We start from the raw sequence: 23,765 nt of genomic DNA on the forward strand, positions 1-23,765 counted from the left end.
AAGAAAAATGAAATTTAAATCATGAATGATCTTGGATACTGAAACAGCTGTCATGTTAGTGAACAGAATTTTACCCAAATTCTGGTAAACACACACAGGTAACCACAGCAATCGAAGTAAAAGAGAGAAGAGGGAAGGCAGGAAGAGAGAAATCATGTCTGTGAAAACAAGAATATGTCGTTGGTGAACGAATACGTTTTGCCAGCACAGATCACGGAAAAACACTGAACTTCTCACCAAATGCCATTGTCGGAAGTGTTGGAATTCATTATTTCATTTACAAGGCGAAGATTTTTGTTTTTGTTTTGGAAGATGCTGTCACATCACGGATGGCGCTGTCAAGTCCCGAAGATGTGTGAATCAACCTTACCTGAACAGGGTTAGGTGAGATACACTGAAAATATTGGATATCAGCTTATTTTTACAAAAAATATTACTCAGATGTGAACGAAGGTAATAAAGTAGGATGAAGTATGTAAAACCCTGGAATAAATACCACCAAGTTGCTAATTAATGATCATATTTAACAGAGTACAAAATGTAGGAAGCCAATATATCCTTTTATTTATGGCTAAAACATGATTCTTTTTTAAAGTAACCTGATGGCTATTAATATAACTGTATAATTTCTTAGAAAGTTAAATGTAGTTCTGTTCTGTTGTTGAATTTGGAGACAATATTAATGTCAAAACAACAACATTCACAATAGGAAAAAGTTCTAAATAGTGTCTTTTATAAACTTTTCCCCGAAAGGTGGGTCCTCACACCTTTTAGCTGTTGTAGTACAAGGTGCAAAAATATATGTGAGAGGAACTCAAATTGTTTCCAACTATCTCCCAAAATGTTTTCAAATTAAGTACTTCAAGAAATAAATTAAAGTAGAACTGTTTATCAATAAGTCGGGTGCCGTGGTATACTCCAGAACAAATATTGTTATTTGTGCTATACTAATATTTTTATTACATTTCAAAGCTAATAAGACTGCTTTCTTTCAGCTTGAACCATTCTCATACATATAATAAAATTCTTCCGGGCTGTTATGCCGTGGTCCACTCCTCTCTGCCCAGTCGCCAGCGGGATACAGGAGAGCATATCTACACGACGCCACAGAAGATGGCTACCGCAGCAGTAGTCGAAACGTCTGGGAGAAGCGAGAGGAGTGGACCACGGCATAACAGCCCGGAAGAATTTTATTATATTGACACCGGCCGTGAAAGCCTTCATACTTTAACATTCTCATACACTTATGTATTTCAAGAAAATGTGGTAATGAATGCTGGTCATTTGTTGAAATGTTTGCAGCTATATATCATAACAAAATGCTGATCATAAATTAAAAGGGCACTGTAAAATTCTTCATTTGTTATTCTGGCTACTGACAAACTACCGGTATTCTGTGAATATTGAATTTTCATGACCACATTGTAATCGAAAGCGACTTTCAACCTATTAGGTCATGTTACGTACATTTAGTACGTGTTGAAGAGATGTTAAGTACAGAACAAAAATGGCCAACCAGACACCAGTGGGATCCGATCCCACAACCTCCCGATTTCGCGTCGGTTGCTCTACCAATTGAGCTAAGGCGGCCTAGGCCATCTTTGTTGTGTTGGAAAGGATCTAAGCTACAGGTCTGGTACTACTACCATTACACTGCAGAGTGCGTTTAAGTTGCCCGTTGACGCAAAATCGGGAGGTTGTGGGTTCGGATCCCACTGGTGTCTGGTTGGCCATTTTTGTTCTGTACTTAACATCTCTTCAACATGTACTAAATGTACGTAACACGACCTAACAGGTTGAAAGTCGCTTTCGATTACCGGTATTCTGTTTATATTTCACATTTGCACACAACAAATTTGTTACATTATTCTAAGCACTGACAGGCTAAACATTCCCCATTATTAGGCCTATAGATTATAACAACAGAATTCAACTCTCAAAAAATTAACAAAAATTATCTTCAAATTTCAAATAAGAAAATTCATTTCTTTCTGTCGAGTTCGTATTTGTCTAAGCCTGAAACATGAACAAAAGAAATGCCAGGGACAGTAAATTAAATGACTGGAAAGAAGAAAGTGAAGGATCTGCACAGACTTTACTGCATGCCTTCATTTACAGCTACATTGAAGTAAGATAACCAGACCATAGCAACACTGCTTTGAAGGGTGTTGATTGCTCAATGAAGTATTCATAACTTCTTTTACAACATGTCTATGAAATATTCTCCCCTCCTCCTTTGAGATTGCAGCCTTATATCCTTTGACCTCCATAAGAACATTCTTCCACCCATCACCTGAGGAAACCTTCCTCTTCCATCTTTCATCAATGGAGTAGATCTTAAATTCATTCACAAAATAACTGTGAAAAGTTATGGCACATAACCTACTCCTGTCTAACAGAAAGAGGCCTGCTAACAGAAGAATGACCATCAACAGCATCATCTGGCCTCACTCCTTATGAGCATTGCAGAGATGTTTGGAACTGAACCCTGATTTTTGGAAGCGAGCTAGTGATTATGAATGTTTGTTGTCACAAGTGAACTATGTAGTGCAAGTGGAAAGTGTTTTATATTGCCTGGAAGGATCCAGAAAGTTACATGAATTATGGAACAGGGTGTGTTGTTTTGTGGGTAATGTATTCTAGAAAATATTTCTGACTGTTCTGGAAATACAACATTCGCGATCAGGCGTTTTCTAGAATGTTAGTCAAACTTGTGATTTCTGATATTGTGTAGTTTGCTCTTACCTTCCCCTTTTAACTGTGTTTGTGCCTTGTTTTATGTTACCACTGTAGTAGAGGTAACATTTGGTAGCAGAGGCAAGCGCTAGTTTGCGGAGGAAGAAAAGTGAACCGTGATCATACCTAACCTAAAACCTCGTAAGAGTTGTGGTTCGTATACCGTTTGAAATCTCGTTTCTACCTGTCAGGATGGCTCGTGCTGTTCCTAATCCTTTCCATTTGAAAAAGGAAGAACTGATTTACGAGTTAAAAATTCGCAAAATTAGTTCAACAGGCAATGTCAGAGATGATACTAACCTGTTGAAAAAGTCGCTTAACCTACCTATAAACATACCTGACTTAACTACAGACGAGATGCGTGAGTCTTTGACCGTGATTAAAGATAAGTTACCTGAATTTAACACCATTCTTGTGTCATTTGGTGCTTCTAAGCCCTCGCATGGCCAATTAGCCCGGGTTAAGGGGCAGTTATTACATTATTTAGACAGAATTAAGGATTTGTTGTCTCTCGAATTGCCGGAAGTTGAGCGGCAGAAATGTCAAGCCTTACTAGAGCAGTTTTCCACAGTTTTCAACAGAATCAGTGGTTTGCTTGAAGGCAATAAGTTAAATAACACCGTTTCTCAAATTCAAGTGTCGACCCCATCTGGAATGAGTGACAGTATTAATTGTGGTGAGGCATCTCTTGCTGCTCAAGTGTGCGATCTGACACCTAGTGCTGGTTTTAGGCCTATTCAGGAGTCTGAGGAGACTAACGATGCCCTAGGATCTTCTGCTTCATTGTCTGGAACTAGGACACCTGTAAGTCATTCTAATGATATATCTCTTTTGCATGTTGGTACTCTTACAAGTTTTCCTGTGGTTCCTGCTAATTCTGTTGTAGCTCAGTGTTTGCCCTCTGTTCCTAATCAACCCGGTTCTGATTCAATGGTGCAAAACCACCCCCCTGTCTTAGCGCCACCGGTATCAAGTTGCATAACCTCTACACAACCGGTTAATGCCCACATGGTCTCTCAGCTTAGTGAGAACCTTTCTCAAATGAGGTTATCTGCGCCCGTAACGTTGCAGGCTAACGTTAGTCCTAACATAACTGGTACTCCGTCCTTTTCACAAGGGCACCCAAATCGAAGGTACGATGCCTCAGTAAGCCCTCTAGACTATTCTAAGCCTTCACAAGCACCCCCTACTCCGGTTTTTCCCCAGATTTTCTCCAATCTGCCTCACCCGCTGACCACTGTGTTTAAGGGAGTCTTAAAATTTTCAGCTAACTCCGTTGATGAAGTTATTTCCTTCCTTCGGTTTCTAAGTGAATTCAAGGATCAGGCAATAGTGTATAATCTCAGTAATGACAACGTATTTCAAATTCTATACCCACATGTTTCTGGAGCTCTTTCTGAGCACATTGTCAGGGCCATTGCTGAAAGATGGTCAGTAGATCAATTTCATGCCCACGTACTCGAATATTTCATTCCTGCTCGTGCCTTGTCGGCATTAGTGCAGAAGCACTATTTCAGAGTACATCATCTTAACGAGTCATTATCTGAATATGTCCAAGACATTAAGCTCCAAGCTAAGATTTTCCGGCTCCACTATTCAGAGGCTCAGATGGTTGCCAACATAATTGAAGGTCTCGCCCCAAACTATAGATCATGTCTGGCTCTTTCACCCCGACCAGCAACGTTCGCCCAGTTAGAAGCTGTTACAGTGTCTGCTGAAGGCATTCGATATGCTGACCAGTTACAACTTGCATTAGCCCCACCTCCTATAACCATACCCCCTCCTCAGGATTCTAAAACCACCCCGTCACCTGCTTCCAACTCGGGTAATCCCCGTTCATGTTTCAATTGTGGCTCCACAGCTCATCTCAAGCAGGATTGTCCCAAGGCCGGGACATTCGGCAATGCGAAACCTGCGATGGGTGGAGGCTCTTCCACCAATACTTCTTGCCGTAACTGTGGATCAACTAGGCATTTCTCTAGGCAGTGCCCACGTAACACTTCTGGCTCTGGACCCCCAGGCCATAGTAGTGCTAGATGACTAACCGCTGGTTCCGATGACAAATCCCAAAGCATGGCTTCTTGTCTTGTCGATCATGACTGTACCTTGGTTAATTTACTTAATTCTGAGGCTAATGATTGCTCCCAGTCTGACTCTGGTCTTCATTTCTTACAATCTTGTAGGATTTCTGCCATACCTTCTTGTAAACTACCATATTTATGCGTAGAGGTAAATAATGAACCTGTCTGTGCGTTGCTAGACTCTGGGAGTAGTGTCACCTTGATGAGTGAGACCTGGTATGATTCTTTGAAAACTGTTTGCAAGCTACCTACATTACAACCCGTGTCCTTAACCTGCCATACTGCTAATTCCAATTCATTGAATATTGTAGGATCCCTAGAGGTCAAGATTAGAGTCCGTGATTTCACCTGGAAAATGCCAGTACTAGTGGCAAAAGATTTATCCTGCCAATTCATATTGGGTGCAAATTTTATTGCTAAAACAGGCATGATTTTGGACCTCCAGTTCAATAGATTCCATTTTAAATTTTGTGCAAGAACCTTTGAGCTGTGTGATCGCTCCCCTATTCTGCCTTGCCATGTTAATGCTGTTCCTGAAGATTCTGATGAACCCAAGGCTTTTGATTTTAATCACTTACAGGCCAATCAACTTAGGAAACTCTGCGATGAGTTCCCTGATGTCTTCACCGACAGGTTAGGCGTCACCAATGTATTAGAATACAAAACTGAGGTTACAGATAACATACCTGTTCGCTCTCCTCCATACCGGTTGTCGCCTCCCAAAATGAAAGCCCTGAAGGCTATCATTGATCAAATGCTTGGTGATGGAGTGATACGGCCTTCCAAGTCAGCCTATTCTTCTCCAATGTTTCTGGTTCCCAAACCGAAGGGTGGTTATCGGCCTGTAGTTGACTATCGGATGTTGAACCGTAAGGTAGTCCTCCAATCTGTCCCACTTCCTGATTTGCACTCTTGTTTTTCTTGGTTCGCTAATGCAAAAATTTTCACCACCTTCGACTTAAATCAGGCTTATTACCAGATACCCCTTGCCGAGCATCTCACTGCATTTGCAACCGAATGGAACCTATATGAATTCGAACGCGTTCCTTTTGGTCTGACAACTGAAGAGGCCGTCCTTACACGGTTACTAGATTATGTCTTATCGGGCATTAAATTCAAGTTCGCTTATAATCACCTCGATGATCTGGTAATTTTTAGCGAAACCTTCGAGGAACACCTACTCCATCTCAACGAAGTGCTTGAAAGACTGCGTAAAGCAGGTCTAACCCTCAAGGCATCCAAGGTTTCCTTCGCACAACCCCAGATGTCCTTCTTAGGACATATCGTGTCGGGGAGGGGTGTCTCAATCGATCAGTCTCGTACTGCCGCCATCCAGAATTTTCCCCCCTCCAAAGGACATCAAGGCTGTAGCCAGATTCATTGGCATGGTGAATTTCTTTTGCAAATTCATTCCTAATTTAGCTGAACGTGCAGCTCCATTAAATGATTTGAGAAGAAAAGATGCCAAATTTGTGTGGGGTTATGCCCAACGTGAAGCCTTCATGGACTTGAAATCTGCCTTATGTAACGCTCCGGTACTGGCTATGCCAGACTTTTCTAAACGCTTCATCCTTCAGACTGACGCCTCTTCCTCAGGCATATCAGGAGTTCTTCTACAGGAATTTCAAGAAGGGCGTCGTCCTATTTCTTATGCTTCCCGTGCCCTGAATTCTGCTGAGAGCAATTATTCCATTTATGAGTTGGTAGCCCTGGCTGTTGTCTTCTCCTTAGAACGTGTCAGAATGTACCTGGAACACCTTCCTTTCGATCTGGAAACTGACAATCAGGCGTTGAGTTGGGTACTGGCCAAGCCGCGAAAGACCGGTCATCTAGCACGTTGGGCGGTGCGCATCTCAGCCTTCCAATTTGAAGCCCGCCACATTCGTGGCACGGAAAACGTTGTGGCTGATGGCCTCAGTAGGATGTCCCATCCAGACAGCTCTGACCCTCAATCCGAGCCAGTAGACTCATCTCCCGAACAAGTATCAGCTTTTGTCAATGTAGTTCTCACTGACTCTCCCTTCCTTTTCAAGGATATTGCCAAACATCAAGAGGACGATCCTGAGTTAAAAGCCATTGTCGACAGGATTAAATCCGGTGAGCATATTAAGCCCTATATTCTGAAGAATGGTGTCTAGTGTTGTCCTGCTCGTGGTCGCAGAGACCCCAAAATTGTAGTACCAACTAACCTGGTCCCGGCTCTCTTCAAATACTTTCATGAATCCCCAGTGGGCGGTCATCTGAGCATTTTCAAAACAAGAGAAAAAATCCGTAACCACTCCATTTGGAAATCCATGGATAGTAAGATCCGTACCCTTGTCAAGTCCTGTAAGATTTGCAACATCAGTAAACCTGCCCCGAATACTCATCTAGGTCTCTTGTCTTCTCAGCAAGCTTCTCGCCCCATGGAAAGACTGTTCATAGACTATATTGGGCCCTTCCCAAGATCTCGGAATGGTCATCATTTCATACTCGTGTGTGTTGACGCCTTTTCGCATTTTACGTGGCTGTCCCCCACTCGGATGGCTAACGCCAACACCACCATCTCGTGCTTGAAACAGATATTCGCCTCGTTAGGACCCTGTCAATTCATGGTAAGTGATAATGCAAGAGCCTTTACTTCTGCCCAGTTCCAGAATTTCTGTTTTGATCTATCCATTGCGCATGTAACCACTACCCCTTGTTACCCGAAGCCAAATTATGCTGAGAGAGTGAATCGTAACCTGCGATCTGCCCTCATCGCTTATCACTCCTCAGACCACTCCAAGTGGGATTCCTCACTGAATTGGTTGTCATTTGCATTTAACACTGCTGTCCATGAAAGCCACAAGCAAACCCCTGCTTCGTTAATGTTGGCTTTTACTCCAAATTCTCCTCTATCTAACCTATGGTCAATTAATGATCTTACGCCCGACGATGCCAGCCCAGAAAAGATCCGAGCTAATTGGCACCGTGCACGAAAGAACTTGAAGGTTTATTACGCTAAGATCCAGCGTAATTACAACCATGGGCGAAGGCCGCACGAGCTCTCTCTGGGTGACCAGGTGTTTATTAGAACACATCCCGTCAGTAGTGCTGTGGACCATGTTATCAGTAAGTTGGCCCCCAGATTTCAAGGTCCCTGCACCATCTTGAAGTTCCTCAACCCGATGACATTATTGGTGAGCGATCCCGAAAGGAAAAGGATCAGCAGAGTCCATCTCTCCCAGGTCAAGCTACCTTAAGTCTGGTAGGGAAGGGTAAATACCATCGTTGGTGACCATGTAGATTTAGTTGTAAGTTATCTGTAAGAATTTAGTTATAAAATAATTTTATTGTAAGGTTATTCATAAGGTTTTAATTATAAGATAATAATAAGTTTGGTGGTAAGTTAGTTGTAAGTAATTGTGAGGGTGAATACTTAAGGTATCCTCTAGTGTAAAGGACTTAGTATTATAAGTTAAGTAGGTTGTAGTTTAGGGTCACTCCTTGGAATTGTTCCCCTCACTTTCAGGTTTAGGGTAAACTCCTATAGTTTCCTTTCGCCCCCACCATAATCCGGTCAGATGTATTCTAGATAGCAATGGTTACCCTGAGGCTAGTGCCCTAATATCCCTTTCCTTAAGTATTCCGCTGTCTGCTGCGGTTTGTTTGTGTTACCGTGGCTGCAGTGACCAGCTTCGGGCAGCAACCTGAAGTGCCAAGTTGGGAGGCACACTCTGTGCCTTGGGCGCTACCATGTCGCACCACGATCTTGTGACGTATGTCCTAGTGGTGGCAGTCTGCCTGGCCGGTGTCTCACCCCTGCTTATTTGGTGCAAGAGACCACTGAACTGCATCTCATCTAAGTGTCGGGTTTGGACTGACACTGAATGGAGGCTGGCGGCAAACGGCCGTGTCGGCAGCCGCATCGTCAGCAAGAACCTGTGGCCTAGCTGTGCTGTGACTGGTGTGGAAAAGTAGTGCAAAATTCCTGTCCATGACTCGCCTAATAGGAGGCTTTGGACGCTGTTTAGCAACAAGTGAGAAGTTTCTAACATTTGGCAGAAAGAATGGTGTACATGATTTGGTGGACAGAGTACAAATTGTCTAATCATCTGTGAAAGAAGGCATTTTGAAGTGCAATGCGACTATCCATGTGAATTTTGTGATATTTATTGAAGACGTGGATCTATATTATTTTTGAAAATTATGTGAAAATTTGTGTTGTTTGTTATCAGAAAGTCTACTTCAAGAAATCGTGTGTGTTAGAGTGAGGTATCTTTACTATCTGTACTGTGTTTTATATTGCCTGGAAGGATCCAGAAAGTTACATGAATTATGGAACAGGGTGTGTTGTTTTGTGGGTAATGTATTCTAGAAAATATTTCTGACTGTTCTGGAAATACAACATTCGCGATCAGGCGTATTCTAGAATGTTAGTCAAAGTTCGCGACCGAAAGTAAGGTTGTGATTGGTGAGTCTAGGTGGCGATAGGGAACTCGTGCACGCTGATTGGCTACTCCAAGGCCGGAATTTCCTATATATAGAGAGCGAGGCAGTGTTCGAATTAATTCGGTATTCTGTCGGTCTTGGTCTATCTGTCTGTCTGTGAGCAGCCTATCCGGTTGACGTCGCCCGGTTTCCGGGATGGCACTCCTTTGGGTAAGCACTCTTGAATTCCGTTCCTGCTAAAATTTCTGTAATGCTCCGATTGGCTTTTCATACAGGAATCTGCCCTAACCTCGCCTAGATTCGCCGAATTAGTTACTTATGTCGCCTTAGTTTTCAGCTGGGCTTACCTGTTCGTTTCCGAGGCATTCCCATTTCTTGTTTCACTAAAATATATGTAGATTGCAGTTTATTATTATTTCCCTTGGGGATTGCCTCTGGTAGTTCTGTATCACTTGAGGTACGCTAGATTTTGGAGAACCTGTTTCACTTCACTGTAAATTGCATTGTACAACTGCATTGGTAACTAGATGTATAGTTGATTTGAAATTTGAATTTACACTGCTACGAAAGTATTATCAAAGAATCTCTAAGCTATGTATATCACTGAACTTATAGCTCGTAACTTGGTATTGTATTTGGAATGTATTTGTAAAATTATTTTGTAAATAATATTTTTCAAATCTAAGGATCATGGCGATTTATTTCAGAATCTGCAATCTAAGCCATGTCCATGCGTTTGGTAGGTTCCCAGCCTTTTTCATCTTCCCGGTTTGTTGTCCACTAGTTGGCCCTACTGATATTTACATACTGATATTGTTGGGAGATCCGCGTAATGCCAGCTACTGTTTTTCCGAGTGTGTAGTGATTTCTGATATTGTGTAGTTTGATCTTACCTTCCCCTTTTAATTGTGTTTGTGCATTGTTTTATGTTACCACTGTAGCAGAGGTAACATTTGTAATGGAACCCTGACTTTTGACACATTCTAGTGCTTAGGAATTTATCACCACCACCTCTTCCTCTCCTTTCTGCTGGTACCATTCTGATGGTGAAAACTTTTTCCACCAATGAAACTTCAACCAGCTAACCAAAGTGTCAGATCATAATGTTTTGATGATTTTAACATTTTATTCCACCACTGGAGTGTGTATATTAAAACCTAGAAGGGAAGGAGTTGATTACGTTTGCAGCTTATTGAATAGCACATCTTCCTCTTCTTCTTAGCACTTTTCCCCACACCTGTGAGGTCGCAGGTGCAAACTGTGTCGCACATGTGGATTTGGGCATGTTTTATGGCTGGATGCCCTTCCTGGCACTAACCCCATACGGAGGGATGTAATCACTAATCACTATTGCATGTTCCTGTGGTGGTTGGTAGTGTGTTGTCTGAATATGAAGAGAGAGTGCTGGAACACAAAGACCCAGTCCCCGAGCCAAAAGAATTCATCAGTTGCAATTAAAATTCTCAACCTGACCCAAAATTGAACCCAGGACCCTCTGAACTGAAGGCTTGAATGCTAAAAATTCAGCCATGGAGCCAGATGATTAAATAGCACATCATGTATGTTTTATGAATGACAGTACCATTTCTTACACATTAAGTAAAAGTACAACATTGTGGAAAATTCTCTACTTTCTATAATCACTGATGTTCATGCATTCATTACCACAAATCATCATGAGTGCACTGTAATTGGAAAATTAAAGACCCTCTTACTATACCTTGTGGATTTCTCCAGGAAAGCAGGCTTGAGCTATGGAAACAATAGGTTTCACACATTTTCCTTCACCATGAACCAAGACTGGATTGATACGGAGATGATCCGCAACTCTCAAACATGAAGGTTTCTCATAAATACCAATGTCTTCAAATGCTGATAATGCAACAGGTTCTGGTTCACAACTGTGGAAATAACATGTTTAAATAAATTGTACATAGATATTGAATTATCAGCAAATGTAACATTTTTCTTCACAGAGAAGAGGTAAAAATTCAAATTTACAGAAACTAGGAAGAATAAACAAGGAAACATCTTAGATCTTCAGTCAAGAGTTACATCTCTCACAGAAGACAGATATCCAATTCAACAGTCATAATTTAGAATTACAATACTTGGTTCATTCACATGTCAATTTCAATGTTCTTCAAATTAGTAATACTTCTCACCAAGTAAAAGCATCATAGTCAATAGCATGTTCAGTGCTAACAAAGGAAATAAGAACACGATGCAGACAGATTAGGAAGCTTAGATATATAATACTTCTAAAGGGATACGTAGTATATGGACAAGTATTTGTATGAAGGGTCACGGGGAGGGGACTCAGGTAAATCAACTTTTTGTTGTAATCAAATTAGCAGTGACTTGCTGGGCACTTCAGCATCTCCAAAAATTGCAAAAGTAATTAGTGCAACGTAAAACAAATAACATAATTATGATTAGTCATTACACATTACCCTCATATCCTCAGAATGGCAACAGTGAAGAGTGTATGATATTTGAAATGTACCAGATGTTGTTTCATCTATAGTTACAAGACATGAATGGGAATTGTATCTATTTTTTCAGTTATTCAAAGCATACGAATTGTAACTTTTTATTTGTTTATCTAATAATGTTTTGAAATATTAAAATTAAAAATGTATATTTCCGAGTTCTGAAGGAAGTTGACTTTCCTGATTTCTTTCCCCTGACCATAAATACTATCATGGTTGATATGTTGAGCTATGGCTTTTTCTAACTTCAGAACTCCACTCCCCTTTGTCAAAATTAAACCTACAATGTTGGTCTCAAAATCATCTCATTAAAGATTCAATCACTTAAGTCAACTTTTCTACATATACAATCTTTCTACATATACAATCAAATTTGGTACTATAAGTGCTGAAGTCAAATTAGACTACTACTACTACCACCACTGCTACTACTACTTGTTGTTGTAGTTTCTGATCCCCCAATGTTGATGTTCACTACAGCATACGGTCTTTGATCATGTGCCAGATGAAACGGCTGCTGACATTGAATGTTTGTCCATTTAGAGGATGTCACCCAAAATGGATATAATTTCTTGACAATTAAGGCAGCAATGTAGGAATGCATTCTTCTATGGAGATGAATTCAGATAGTATTACATATTCTAAACACAATTGAACTTGGGCGAAGTGGTGCTAGTGTTCGTTTATCACAGTTGGTTGATGACAGGGGGGCAAGTAGTGGTCATGTCAATTGAGTGAGTAGACACATCACAGGATTCCCACATTACTGATACGACAAAATGAATTTTAAGGAATATACAAGTGCTACAAAAGCAAAAATACTGTAGTAGGATGTATTCAAAATGGAATGTGTTTTGATCGTTCACGGGCTAAGTGACATTAGAGTGAAAGAAACCACTGTATCACTAAGGACTGACGGACTATGTGAGCAGTCGAGGATTTGGTGGATTTGTTTTACGTCGCACCGACACAGATAGGTCTTATGGCGACGATGGGAGAGGAAAGGTCTAGGAGTGGGAAGGAAGCGGCCGTGGCCTTAATTAAGGTACAGCCCCAGCATTTGCCTGGTGTGAAAATGGGAAACCAAGGAAAACCATCTTCAGGGCTGCCGACAGTGGGGTTCAAACCTACTATCTCCCGAATACTGGATACTGGCCGCACTTAAGCGACTGCAGCTATCGAGCTCGGTAGTCAAGGATTTAACACACTACTGTATGTAGTGACAAAGATGGATGACAGAGCACCAGATGTAAACAAACAGTAGTTCTTAGAATGACCGAGTGCAATCATATTTTGAACATGTAATATAAATATGCTGATCACTACTATTCCAAAAATACTCCCCCCCTAGTAAAACAGTTCATCAAGGATGATTTCTGATGTTGACCCACTCAGAAATTGATCTAGCCTTTATTTTTTGCTTGGCAAAGCATACATAATGAGGCTCACAAAAGGAGATCCATCCCCCCTACCTTATATATCCTCAACCAATACTCAGTTACAATGTGCTTGATAGTTTCTTCACGAGCACCACAGTTGCAACGGACAGACAGAGAGAGAGAGAGAGAGAGAGAGAGTGGTCCAGGCTTTCCTTGCTGTAAGTTAAAACCTGGAACAAAGTTCTTGCCAAATTCAGAATGACCACAACAAAAGACCAGGCTGAAGCTGAATAATGCCCAATGTGCTTGTGCATAAGTTTTTGAAATCCAAATAGTGAACTGAAAGGCAGCATCAGGCCCATCAGATCATCTTCTAGATCTGACTAAAATATGAATCCAGAATCCAACTCCATGTATTATAGATGAAGAAATAGAATATTGAAGAGGTGTTTTTTTTTTAAATTCATTTATAGAATTTGCTTTACATCGCAACGACACACACAGGTCTTATTGCAATGATAGGATAGGAAAGGGTTAGGAGTGGGTAGGAAGCAACCGTAACCTTAACTACGGTACACCCCAGCATTTGCCTGGTATGAAAACTGGAAACTACAGAAAACCATCTTCACGGGTACCGAAAGTGGAATTTGAAGCGACCATCTCCCGAATGCAAGCTGACAGCTACCTGCCCAAAACTATGCACCCACTCGCTTGGTATAGCGAAGAGTTGTCGAGTTACTGCTGCAGGAAGTCATAACACAGCCAGGAAGAGTGGCTCAGACAGTTGAGGCGCTAACCTTCTGACCCGAACTTGGCAGGTTTGAGCCTGGCTCAGTGCGGTGCATATAAAGGTGCTCAAATACGTCAGCCTTGTGTTGGTAGATTTACTTGCATGTAAAAGAACTCCTGCAGGACTAAATTTCGGCACTTCAGCATCTCCCAAAACCGCAAAAGTAATTAGTTGAACCTAAAGCAAATAACATAATTATTATTAGTCATTACACATTACCCTCATATCCTCAGAATGGCAACAGTGAAGAGTGTATGATATTCGAAATGTACCAGATGTTGTTTCATCTATAGTTACAAAACAAGAATGGGAATTGTATCTAATTTATCCCACACTATGATACAATGGGTAGTAGCAGGATGTGGCCAGTGTTCAAATACATACCAGGACTGTTTTAAATATGTTCTGTACGTCAATAATCCCAAGCAAGAATCTCTACTCTTCTTATCGTGGGATAACAAGATGGTTCTCAACAGACAATATTAGGTGGATGCAGTATGTGGATGCTACATTAGTGAAGATACATGTATGTCTGACACAAATGCAATTCAATTGATGTAGAAAGTTTTTGTACCCATCACAATCCATATGCTACATTGTCTCAGTAAATTTAAATTCACTTTCCCCTTTTAACTAAAAAAAATTATTGCTGAGTCACTTGCATTACTATTTTTATTATTGTGATATAGTTTACAACAACCTAGGAGTAGAAAGGGAAAGGTAATTACAGTGTGCTCAGAATGTTTGTGCTTGTGCCTGGGCTTCATTACGCCTAGGTCTTATGGCGACAATGGGACAGGAAAGGCCTAGGAGTGCAAAGGAAGCGGCCATGGCCTTAATTAAGGTACAGCCCCAGCATTTGTCTGGTGTGAAAATCGGAAACCACGGAAAACCATTTTCAGAGCTGCCGACAGTGGGGTTCAAACCCACTACCTGCCGGATGCAAACTCACAACTGCGCACCCCTAACCGCACGGCCAACTCGCCCGGTGGCTGAAGATGACCTTACTGTATTGTTGGAAGGTTTGGGAAAGTATCTTTCTGATTATATTAGACATGTTAGCGAAATTAATAACTGGTTCGATGGAAGGCAGTTCGGGTTTAGGAAAGGTTATTCCACTGAAGCTCAACATTTAGGATTCCAGAAAAATACAGCAGATATTCTGAATTCAGGTGGTCAAATGGACTGTATCGCGATTGACCTATCTAAGGCATTTGATAGGGTAGATCATGGGAGACTATTGGCAAAAATAAGTGCAACTTGACTAGACTAGACAAAAGAGTGACTGAATGGGTGGCTCTATTTCTAGAAAACAGAACTCAGTAGGTGAAGCTTTATCTGACCCAGTAATAATAAGTAAGAGGGGAATTCCTCAAGGCAGTATTATTGGACCTTTATGTTTTCTTATATATATCAATGATGTTAGTAAAGAAGTGGAATCAGAGATAAGGCTTTTTGCAGATGATGTTATTCTGTATAGAGTTACAAGACTGTGAACAACTGCAAAATGACTTTGATAATGTTGTGAGATGGACAGTAGGCAATGATATAATGATAAATGGGTTAAAAGTCAGGTTGTGAGTTTCACAAATAGGAAAAGTCCTCTCATTTTTAATTACTGCATTGATGGGGTGAAAGTTCCTTATGGGGATCACTGTAAGTAACTACATGTTAATATAAGGAAAGATCTCCATTGGAGTAATCACATAAATATGATTGTAAATAAAGGGTACAGATCTCTGCACATGGTTATGAAGGTATTTAGGGGTTGTACTAAGGATGTAAAGTAGAGGGAATATAAGTCTCTGGTAGGACCCCAACTAGAGTATGGTTCCAGTGTATGGGACCCTCACCAGGATTACTTAATTCAAGAACTGGAAAAAATCCAAAGAAAAGCAGCTCGGTATGTTCTGGATGTTTTCTGACAAAAGAGTAGTGTTACAAAAATGTTGCAAAGTTTGGGCTGGGAAGACTTGGGAGAAAGGAGATGAGCTGCTCGACTTAAGTGCTATGTTCTGAGCTGTCAGTGGAGAGATGGCATAAAATGACATCAGAAGACGAATAAGTTTGAGTGGTGTCTTTAAAACTAGGAAAAATCACAATATGAAGGTAAAGTTGGAATTCAAGAGGACAAATTGGGGAGAATATTCGTTTATGCGAGGGGAGTTAAGGATTGGAATAACTTACCAAGGGAGATGTTCAATAAACTTCCAATTTCTTTGCGATCATTTAAGAAAAGGCTCGGAAAGCAATAGATAGGGAATCTGCCACCTGGGCGACTGCCCTAAATGCGGATCAGTAGTGATTGATTGATTGATTAATTGATTCATTGATTGATTGATTGATTGACTAAAGTTGAAACTAGTAGCACAAGGTCCTGATATTCATATAATTACATCAATAATAAAAGTGTACTGAATAGGTTGATCATTTTTTTATTTTGAAGCCCACAGAGCCACGATTCACAGCAACTAATTACACTTGGATCCAGGGCTGTTAGTGTACAATGAATGTTTTGTTTGCTGCCCGGTCACTTGATGTTGCGGGTGTTGAATGTGAACAATGATAAATAAATGTTTATTTACAGAGGTTACAGTTTAGGATATTAGCACATGTACAGACTCACTAGAAATATCACTGTTATTATTGTAAAATGAGTTGGTGAATGGCACCATAGCACATTGCCAACATGTCCACTTCTGCGTGCCTTCTTAATGCCCCAATAATCTGAGGTACTGATTTTAGCACGCGTCCTGCGACTCGATGCGTTACAGGTATCACTCAAAACGTTTTTCAACCATTCCTATTGCATATTGAGCACTGCAGAGATCCGGGGTTGAGTTCTATGTCACCGCTTAGAATGAGCACTAGACATCTGAACTAGTTTCCAGCTGCAAGTAATCTTGCAACCCCTCTCCCTTTTGCTCAAAGTGGCTGGTTGGTGGTAGCCAGCCCCAAATCTTCACTGCCAAACCATGTTCAGGAATTTATGGCACACTTGTCACACACAGCTTTTCTAGTAAGAGGGAGAATTTCGAACATCAGGCACAAAAGAAAAACATCTGTTTTTAGAAAGAGGATGATATAATCAGTGAAAAGAAATTTCTAGTCAGATTTGTCTTTGGCAGTGCACTGGACAAAAATACTTGCAGGGCTGATTACAATAAGTGATGTAAGGACAGGGCTATTGATAATGGGTGATTGTTGATGCACAGGGACGTATTGAAGTATGAGTGGTTCAAAATGTGATGACCAGAATTGTAAAACCTAATATGGCTCTTCTGTCAACAGGTACTTCAGGCTGTATTATTACTTTCCCTTCACAATACACTACCAGCTGATAAGTGTATATTTCAGGGCATGACAAATCCCAGACGCCAGGTTTTCACTGAATATGGCTCAAAAAAGTCGAAACATGTTTGAATTTTATTACTCCATCTAATGATGGAATTATATGATGTATTGAATTAGGAGGATACACTTAATTTTACCTTTGTAAAGTGAATTATTACAAAGCGCAAGTTATACTACACAACCCTGGGGCACTCCAGATGATTTCTGCTTTGATATTAATGTTATTATAATTTCAAATATAAATCAAGACAGCATTATACATATAAGCAATAGAAGAAAAATTAATGTTAAGTACGAACGTTTGAATGTAGAGGAAACCTCTCGTTAAGAAAGTATTACCGACATATAAATAACTCAAATACTCTTCTCATGTAAATGACATTAATAATATCCTGTGATGCTCCTTTACTATCAAAATAGAATCTCTTTTGCTATTAAATTGGTTATTTTGAACAAAGCTGTTATTGTAAAGTGAAATAGTACATACTCTCGTAGAATTTATTTCCATATGCTGACAGGATATGAAACTCCTAGACATGTGCATGGACACAAAAGGTGAAATGAGGATGTCTTGTTAAGTATGGGTTGTTCCTTGTATAATATTTGTTACCATGCTTACATGTTCTTTCCCACCTCATACACCACCCACTGAGAAATTTTGGGTACCGGTGAAATATACCAGGCCATGACAAATGGTTTTTAATTCTAGGAGACAGCACTCAGACCTAGGAGCCAGGTAATTTTTCTAGCACTTGCTTTGTTAATATACTGGCATCTAGCCTTCTGAAAAATGAAACAAGGTAGTAATAGCAATAGGTATTGTGATGTTAACAGTTTAATACACTACAACAGAGTACCACAAAATGTAAAGACAGCAGGACATTGAACATAATAAGACATGCCACTGAGTATACAAATGTATGAAACTAGCCAATTGTTGCATATGTACATTATTGTGGTACTGTTCTAAGAAACTTGCAGATTGCAAAATGTAAATAGCAAAGTGAATGTTGTTGTCAACAGCACCAAATTGCATAATTCCTTTGTATGTACTAGTGTGTCATGTTACAGGATTAATGACTTAAACATTATCTACCTGTTTAGAAACAAATGGCCACAATGATCTTAACATCATGTGACAATGGAATTTGCAAGTTAATAACCCTAGTGTTAAAGATAATAAATTGAGCAATTGAATTAGGACACAAGACTGTAAGAAATACTCTCATTAATTGGAGAAGTTAGTATAACCTATCTTGAAATAATGTAAATGATTCGTAATTGAGGTGTCAATAAGCTATTTACCACGTGGTTAAGTGGAATTTTGAATTTATTTTTGTGATGATGATGCTTGTTGTTTTAAGGGGCCTAATATCAAAGGACATCGGCCCCAATTTATTTTTGTAACAGAGGAAGTAGGAGAAGGTTATATACCAATTATGTTGTAAATGTCTGAATAAGGAAAAGTTCATCCTCATTTAATTTTCGATTTTAAAGACAATGAAGGCCTAATTTTTGGTTTGTTATCTTTTCAGAGCATAACCTTTGGCCTACGCAGATGAAGAATGAATTCAGTTTTATTGTACAGTCAGATCAAAAGAAATCAACACCGTGAAAATGTTCATTTTGAAAAGCAGTAAGAATATTTTGTGATTTATGCAATATGGAATAAATGTCAGAAATTTTGTTTGAATTTTTTCTTTTGTATGGTTGTCAATCCTATCCCTTTTAAATGCCTCTAACAGAAGGTCAGCCTGTGAACGAACATTTCCCCTCGAGATCTCTCGCTCACTGGCTGGGCTAATTCAGGAAAAAAAAGGGGCATTTAAAATGGCTTATCCGAATGTGGGGCTCAATTAGAGACTACTTGTTAGTTTTTAAATGGCTTTCCAAACCTGGGATTTGATCTTGTTCTGTCCAGTGTTTATTACATTGACAAGATCGGACGACCATTTCAGTTAGGCTGATTCTGTAACGTTTATTCACCCAAATTTTTGTGGCTGACATAAGCACGTGTTTTAAATATATATGAAGAAGGCGGCAGCAGCAGATCTAACACGATGCATGTTATATGCATTCCACATGGTTTACACAGACTATGTGAAGAAATTAAGAGCAGTATATCCTAATGTGGACAAATTGATTTCTAATGGGGAATAAAGTGTTAATAAAGTCTCCTAGAAGAATTCATGTATTCAACACTAAATATCCCAACGTACCTTTGACACCCACCCCAATAATAACACAGTGGCTTGCTGCAGTCCAGTATTATTTAGAAAATGTTCATGGTTTTGCCTCAATACTTCATGAACTGGACAAAGATGATGTAACTTCAATTGGAATCCTTCAGGAAATGTTAAGTGATACAGTATTAAAAAATTACTAGATATATATATCTGCTTGCTTACGGTTCCTCAGCAGCAAAATTTACAAACTTGAAAAGGGAGGGGTCCTTCTGCCACAAACAGTGCAGCATGTTCATGATGCCAAAACAAAACTAAAAGTCTTAGTGGATCTGCAGCCAAAATGTTACAAAATCAATTCAGACGTATGTTCGAAAACAACAGTGGGTTTCAAAATAAGTGCAAAATTTCAGATGTGTTCGATGGCCATTAAGAAGAGGATATTGATGTGAGTGTGTGAGCGACATACCCTGCTAAAAATTTGCCAGACAAGGAGCACTCATTTTCCCATTATGTGTTTCACAATAATCGTTGGTCATTTGTGATGGACAACTTGAGGATGAATCTCATAGTGTATTGTAATTCTTCAGCAATCAGTGAGGCACGGCATAAATTGCATTTGTGAGTACTGCATATTGTTTATATTCACATAAATAAACTGAATGTTGTGTATACATATATCTAAAACTATGTGGGAGTGTTTCTCTTGCATGAACTCTAAAATTACTGGACCAATTTTGCTGAAAATTTCACCATTTGTTCTTATTACTTCTGAGACAGTTTAGAAAGTGGTTTGAACTGAATATCATGGGTAGATTTATTTTATGATGCACAATTTTATGCAATTAATTTAACTGCAAAGACCCACCAAAATTGGATCGACTTGATGAACAGATTGTCGCTAGGCGACAGCAAGTTACGTTGTATCATAGTCCGACAAGAAATGCTGTACACAGAAGGATGGGAACAGGCCGCCATGTTTTCTAAAGCACCTTTCTTGCTACGAGATTCATGACCGTGCCAGTTATTTGGAAATAGCAATCCAACATGCTGTGATCGAGATCTACATTCATGTCATAGGACCAACTTTGAAAGGTCTGTCAACTTTGAAGAATGTAGCTGTGCATTAGATGTGAAGAAATATTTAAGGAACTGTGAAAAATGTTGAATATCAACAGTGGAATGACACGAGTTATCACCCACTCCTAAAGAAGAGCAACTGGGAGTGTGGGGACGGAGTAAATGACACATCTCCTCCTAGCCCACTGGAACAATTTCAACCAAACTTGGTACATTTACGACTTATTATCTAGAAATGAGCACTGTGGGGCTGATACACCTAGAACCCTTACAGGTGGGGGTGAGATTGAAAATGAATTGAAAACAGTGTCGAATCCATAGTTTCCAGGGTCGCTGAGATGAATAGTAACACTCATGATTTTTTTTTTTTAAGTTCAAGTTCAGCCCCCTTTGGCATAGGAGGGGAGAAAGGGTGAAAAACTAAAATGACCAACATGGCAGAGATTAGAGATGTACGTGTGTATGTTCCAACATACACTATGTGATAAAAAGTATCCATACACCCCCAAAAACATATGTTTTTCATCTTAGGTGCATTGTGCTGCCACCTACTACCAAGTATTCCATAGCAGCGACCTCAGTAGTCATTAGACATCGTGAGAGAGCAGAATGGGGCGCTCTGTCGAACTCACGGACTTCGAATGTGGTCAGGTGATTGGGTGTCACTTGTGTCAGAAGTCTGTATGCGAGATTTCCACACTCCTAAACATCCCTAGGTCCATTGTTTCTCATGTGATAGTGAAGTGGAAACAAGAAGGGACACATACAGCATGAAAGCGTGCAGGCCAACCTTGTCTGTTGACTAACAGAGACCGCAGACAGTTGAAGAGGGTCGTAAAGTGTAATAGGCAGGCATCTATCCAGACCATCCAACAGGAATTCCAAACTTCATCAGGATCCACTCCAAGTACTATGATAGTTCAACGGGAGGTGAGTAAACTTGGATTTCATGGTCGAGCGGCTGCCCATAAGCAACACACACGCAGGTCAATGTCAAACGATGCCTCGCTTGGTGTAAGGAGCATGGACGATTGAATAGTGGAAAAACATTGTGTGGAGTGACAAATCACGGTACACAATGTAGCGATCCGATGGCAGGGTGTGGAACAGTAAAATTCGGAGGCGGTGGTGTTATGGTGTGGTAGTGCTTTTCATGGAGGGGGGTTGCACCCCTTGTTTTAAGTCACAGTATCACACCACAGGCTTACATTGATGTTTTAAGCACCTTCTTGCTTCCCACTGTTGAAGAGCACTTCGGGGATGGCGATTGAATCTTTCAACACGATCGAGCACCTGTTCATAATGCACGGCCTGTGGCGGAGTGGTCCCACGACAATAATATCCCTATGGAAAATTCTAAATTCCCATAGAGGGAATTAGATATTTTTCACCAATAGAGCATGTCAACCAATAGAGCATGCAGTTATCAGACTGTGCCTCATATAAGGCTTCTGATAAGCTCACCTGCATACATCCAGCGTCAGTGGGTAGGGTCTGACACATCCCACTCTGATGAGTCTAGTGTCATACCTAAGACGAAACGCTGGTTAATAGAGCAAACGCCTGAAAAGCCTTACATCTGATATGTTAATAATATCCCTGTCATGGACTAGCCTGCACAGAGTCCCGACCTGAATCCTATAGAACACCTTTGGGATGTTTTAGAACGCCGACTTCGTGCCAGGCCTTACCGACCGACATCGCAACCTCCCCTCAGTGCAGCGCTCCATGAAGAATGGGCTGCCATTCCCCAAGCAACCTTCCAGTACCTGATTGAACGCATACCTGTGAGAGTGGAAGCTGTCATCAAGGCTAAGGGTGGGCCAACACCATATTGAATTCCAGCATCACCGATGAAGATCGCCACAAACTTGTACGTTATGTTCAGCCAGGTGTCCGGATACTTTTGATCACATCGTGTAGCTATCAACTAAATTTGGTACAAATATTACTATCTGTAAAAAAATACTGTGGAGGCAAGACAACCTTAGAACCCCTAGCAGATGGGGTGAAATAATAATATAACTCAAAACGATCGGTATTACTATCAAATCCATAGTTTCGGGAGTACTGGAGCGATTTCAACCGAACTTGGTAAACTTATGACTGACTATCAGGAGACAAGCCAAGTGAAGGTAAGAAATCCAAAGTGTAAAAAAGAAAATGTCCAAAATGACCGAGATAATAGGCGTATGTGTGTATGTTCCAGCTTAGCTATTAGGGCAAATCAAAAAGTAAGTTACACTATCTAGCCGCGAGAGCACGCTGTGTGTTGTGCCGTGGCCAATTTGGAGCAAGCTACAGTAACTGCTGACACGTCCAATAGGAAGGTTGGTATGGTATCCCGTCGTGTTGTGTGTGCAGAGCGGGCTAGGCTCAATGACGCGTCAACTGTATGTTCACTCCAAATTGGAGGTGCGAGCAACTATCAGATTTCTATGGGCTAAACGGCTCAATTGCACAGACATTCATAGTGAAATCACTGCTGTATTGGTGAGCATGCAATTTCTCGCCCAGGTATGGTAAAATGGTGTAAGCAATTTGACGCTGGACGCACGGATCTCACAGATGAATTTCGCGAAGGCAGGCCCGCAACGTCAAGGAGCGTTACAAATGTTGACTGCGTGGATGGGATCATTAGAGAGAATCGGCACATAACACTGCAGGATATTGCTGGCATGCTGAACATTTCGTTTGGCAGTGTGTTCTCCACTGTTCACCAGCACCTTGAATTTCGTAAACTGTATCAAAGATGCGTCAGACGTTTGCTCACCTGTATTCACAAGGTACGTTTCCAATTGTCACTGGCATTTTTGGAACGGAATTCTGTGGAGGGCAACGAGTTTCTGCAGCCAATCATCACAGGGGATGAAACGTGGGTCTACCACTACACCACCAAAACATAGAGAACATTGATGGAATGGGTGCACACCACATCACCATCACAAAAGAAGGCCAAGGTCCAACCTTCAGCAGGAAAGATAATGGCGACAGTGTTCTTTGAAATGGATGGTGTGGTACACATAGAATTCATGCTGAAATGCATGACAATCAACTGGGCTTCGTATTGTCAAACACAGAACTGGTTGCATAAAGCAGTTAAAGAAAAGCAGCAGGGAAAATTGAGTGCCGATGTGATTTTGTTGCATAATAACGCAACACCTCACACAGCCCACCAAATGTACGAACTTGGCCGGTATGGCAACATCCTCCAAACAATCCATACTTAGCGCCATGCGATTATCATGTGTTCGGAA

At 40.6% G+C, this 23,765-nt stretch overlaps 1 protein-coding gene across 4 annotated transcripts in view; it reads right to left on the reverse strand.

Annotated features, from left to right (window-relative positions):
• LOC136877431 (putative ATP-dependent RNA helicase TDRD12) overlaps window positions 1-23,765 on the reverse strand; it is an 821,384-nt gene that overhangs the window by 538,525 nt on the left and 259,094 nt on the right. For all 4 annotated transcript variants that reach the window (XM_067151463.2, XM_067151464.2, XM_067151462.2 and 1 more), the window contains one exon: window positions 10,951-11,131. In XM_067151463.2, the coding sequence (XP_067007564.2) occupies window positions 10,951-11,131 (181 nt within the window). The remainder of the gene's footprint in view (window positions 1-10,950; window positions 11,132-23,765) is intronic.

The sequence above is a fragment of the Anabrus simplex genome, chromosome 7, assembly GCF_040414725.1.
Source record: "Anabrus simplex isolate iqAnaSimp1 chromosome 7, ASM4041472v1, whole genome shotgun sequence".
Lineage (NCBI taxonomy): Eukaryota > Metazoa > Arthropoda > Insecta > Orthoptera > Tettigoniidae > Anabrus > Anabrus simplex.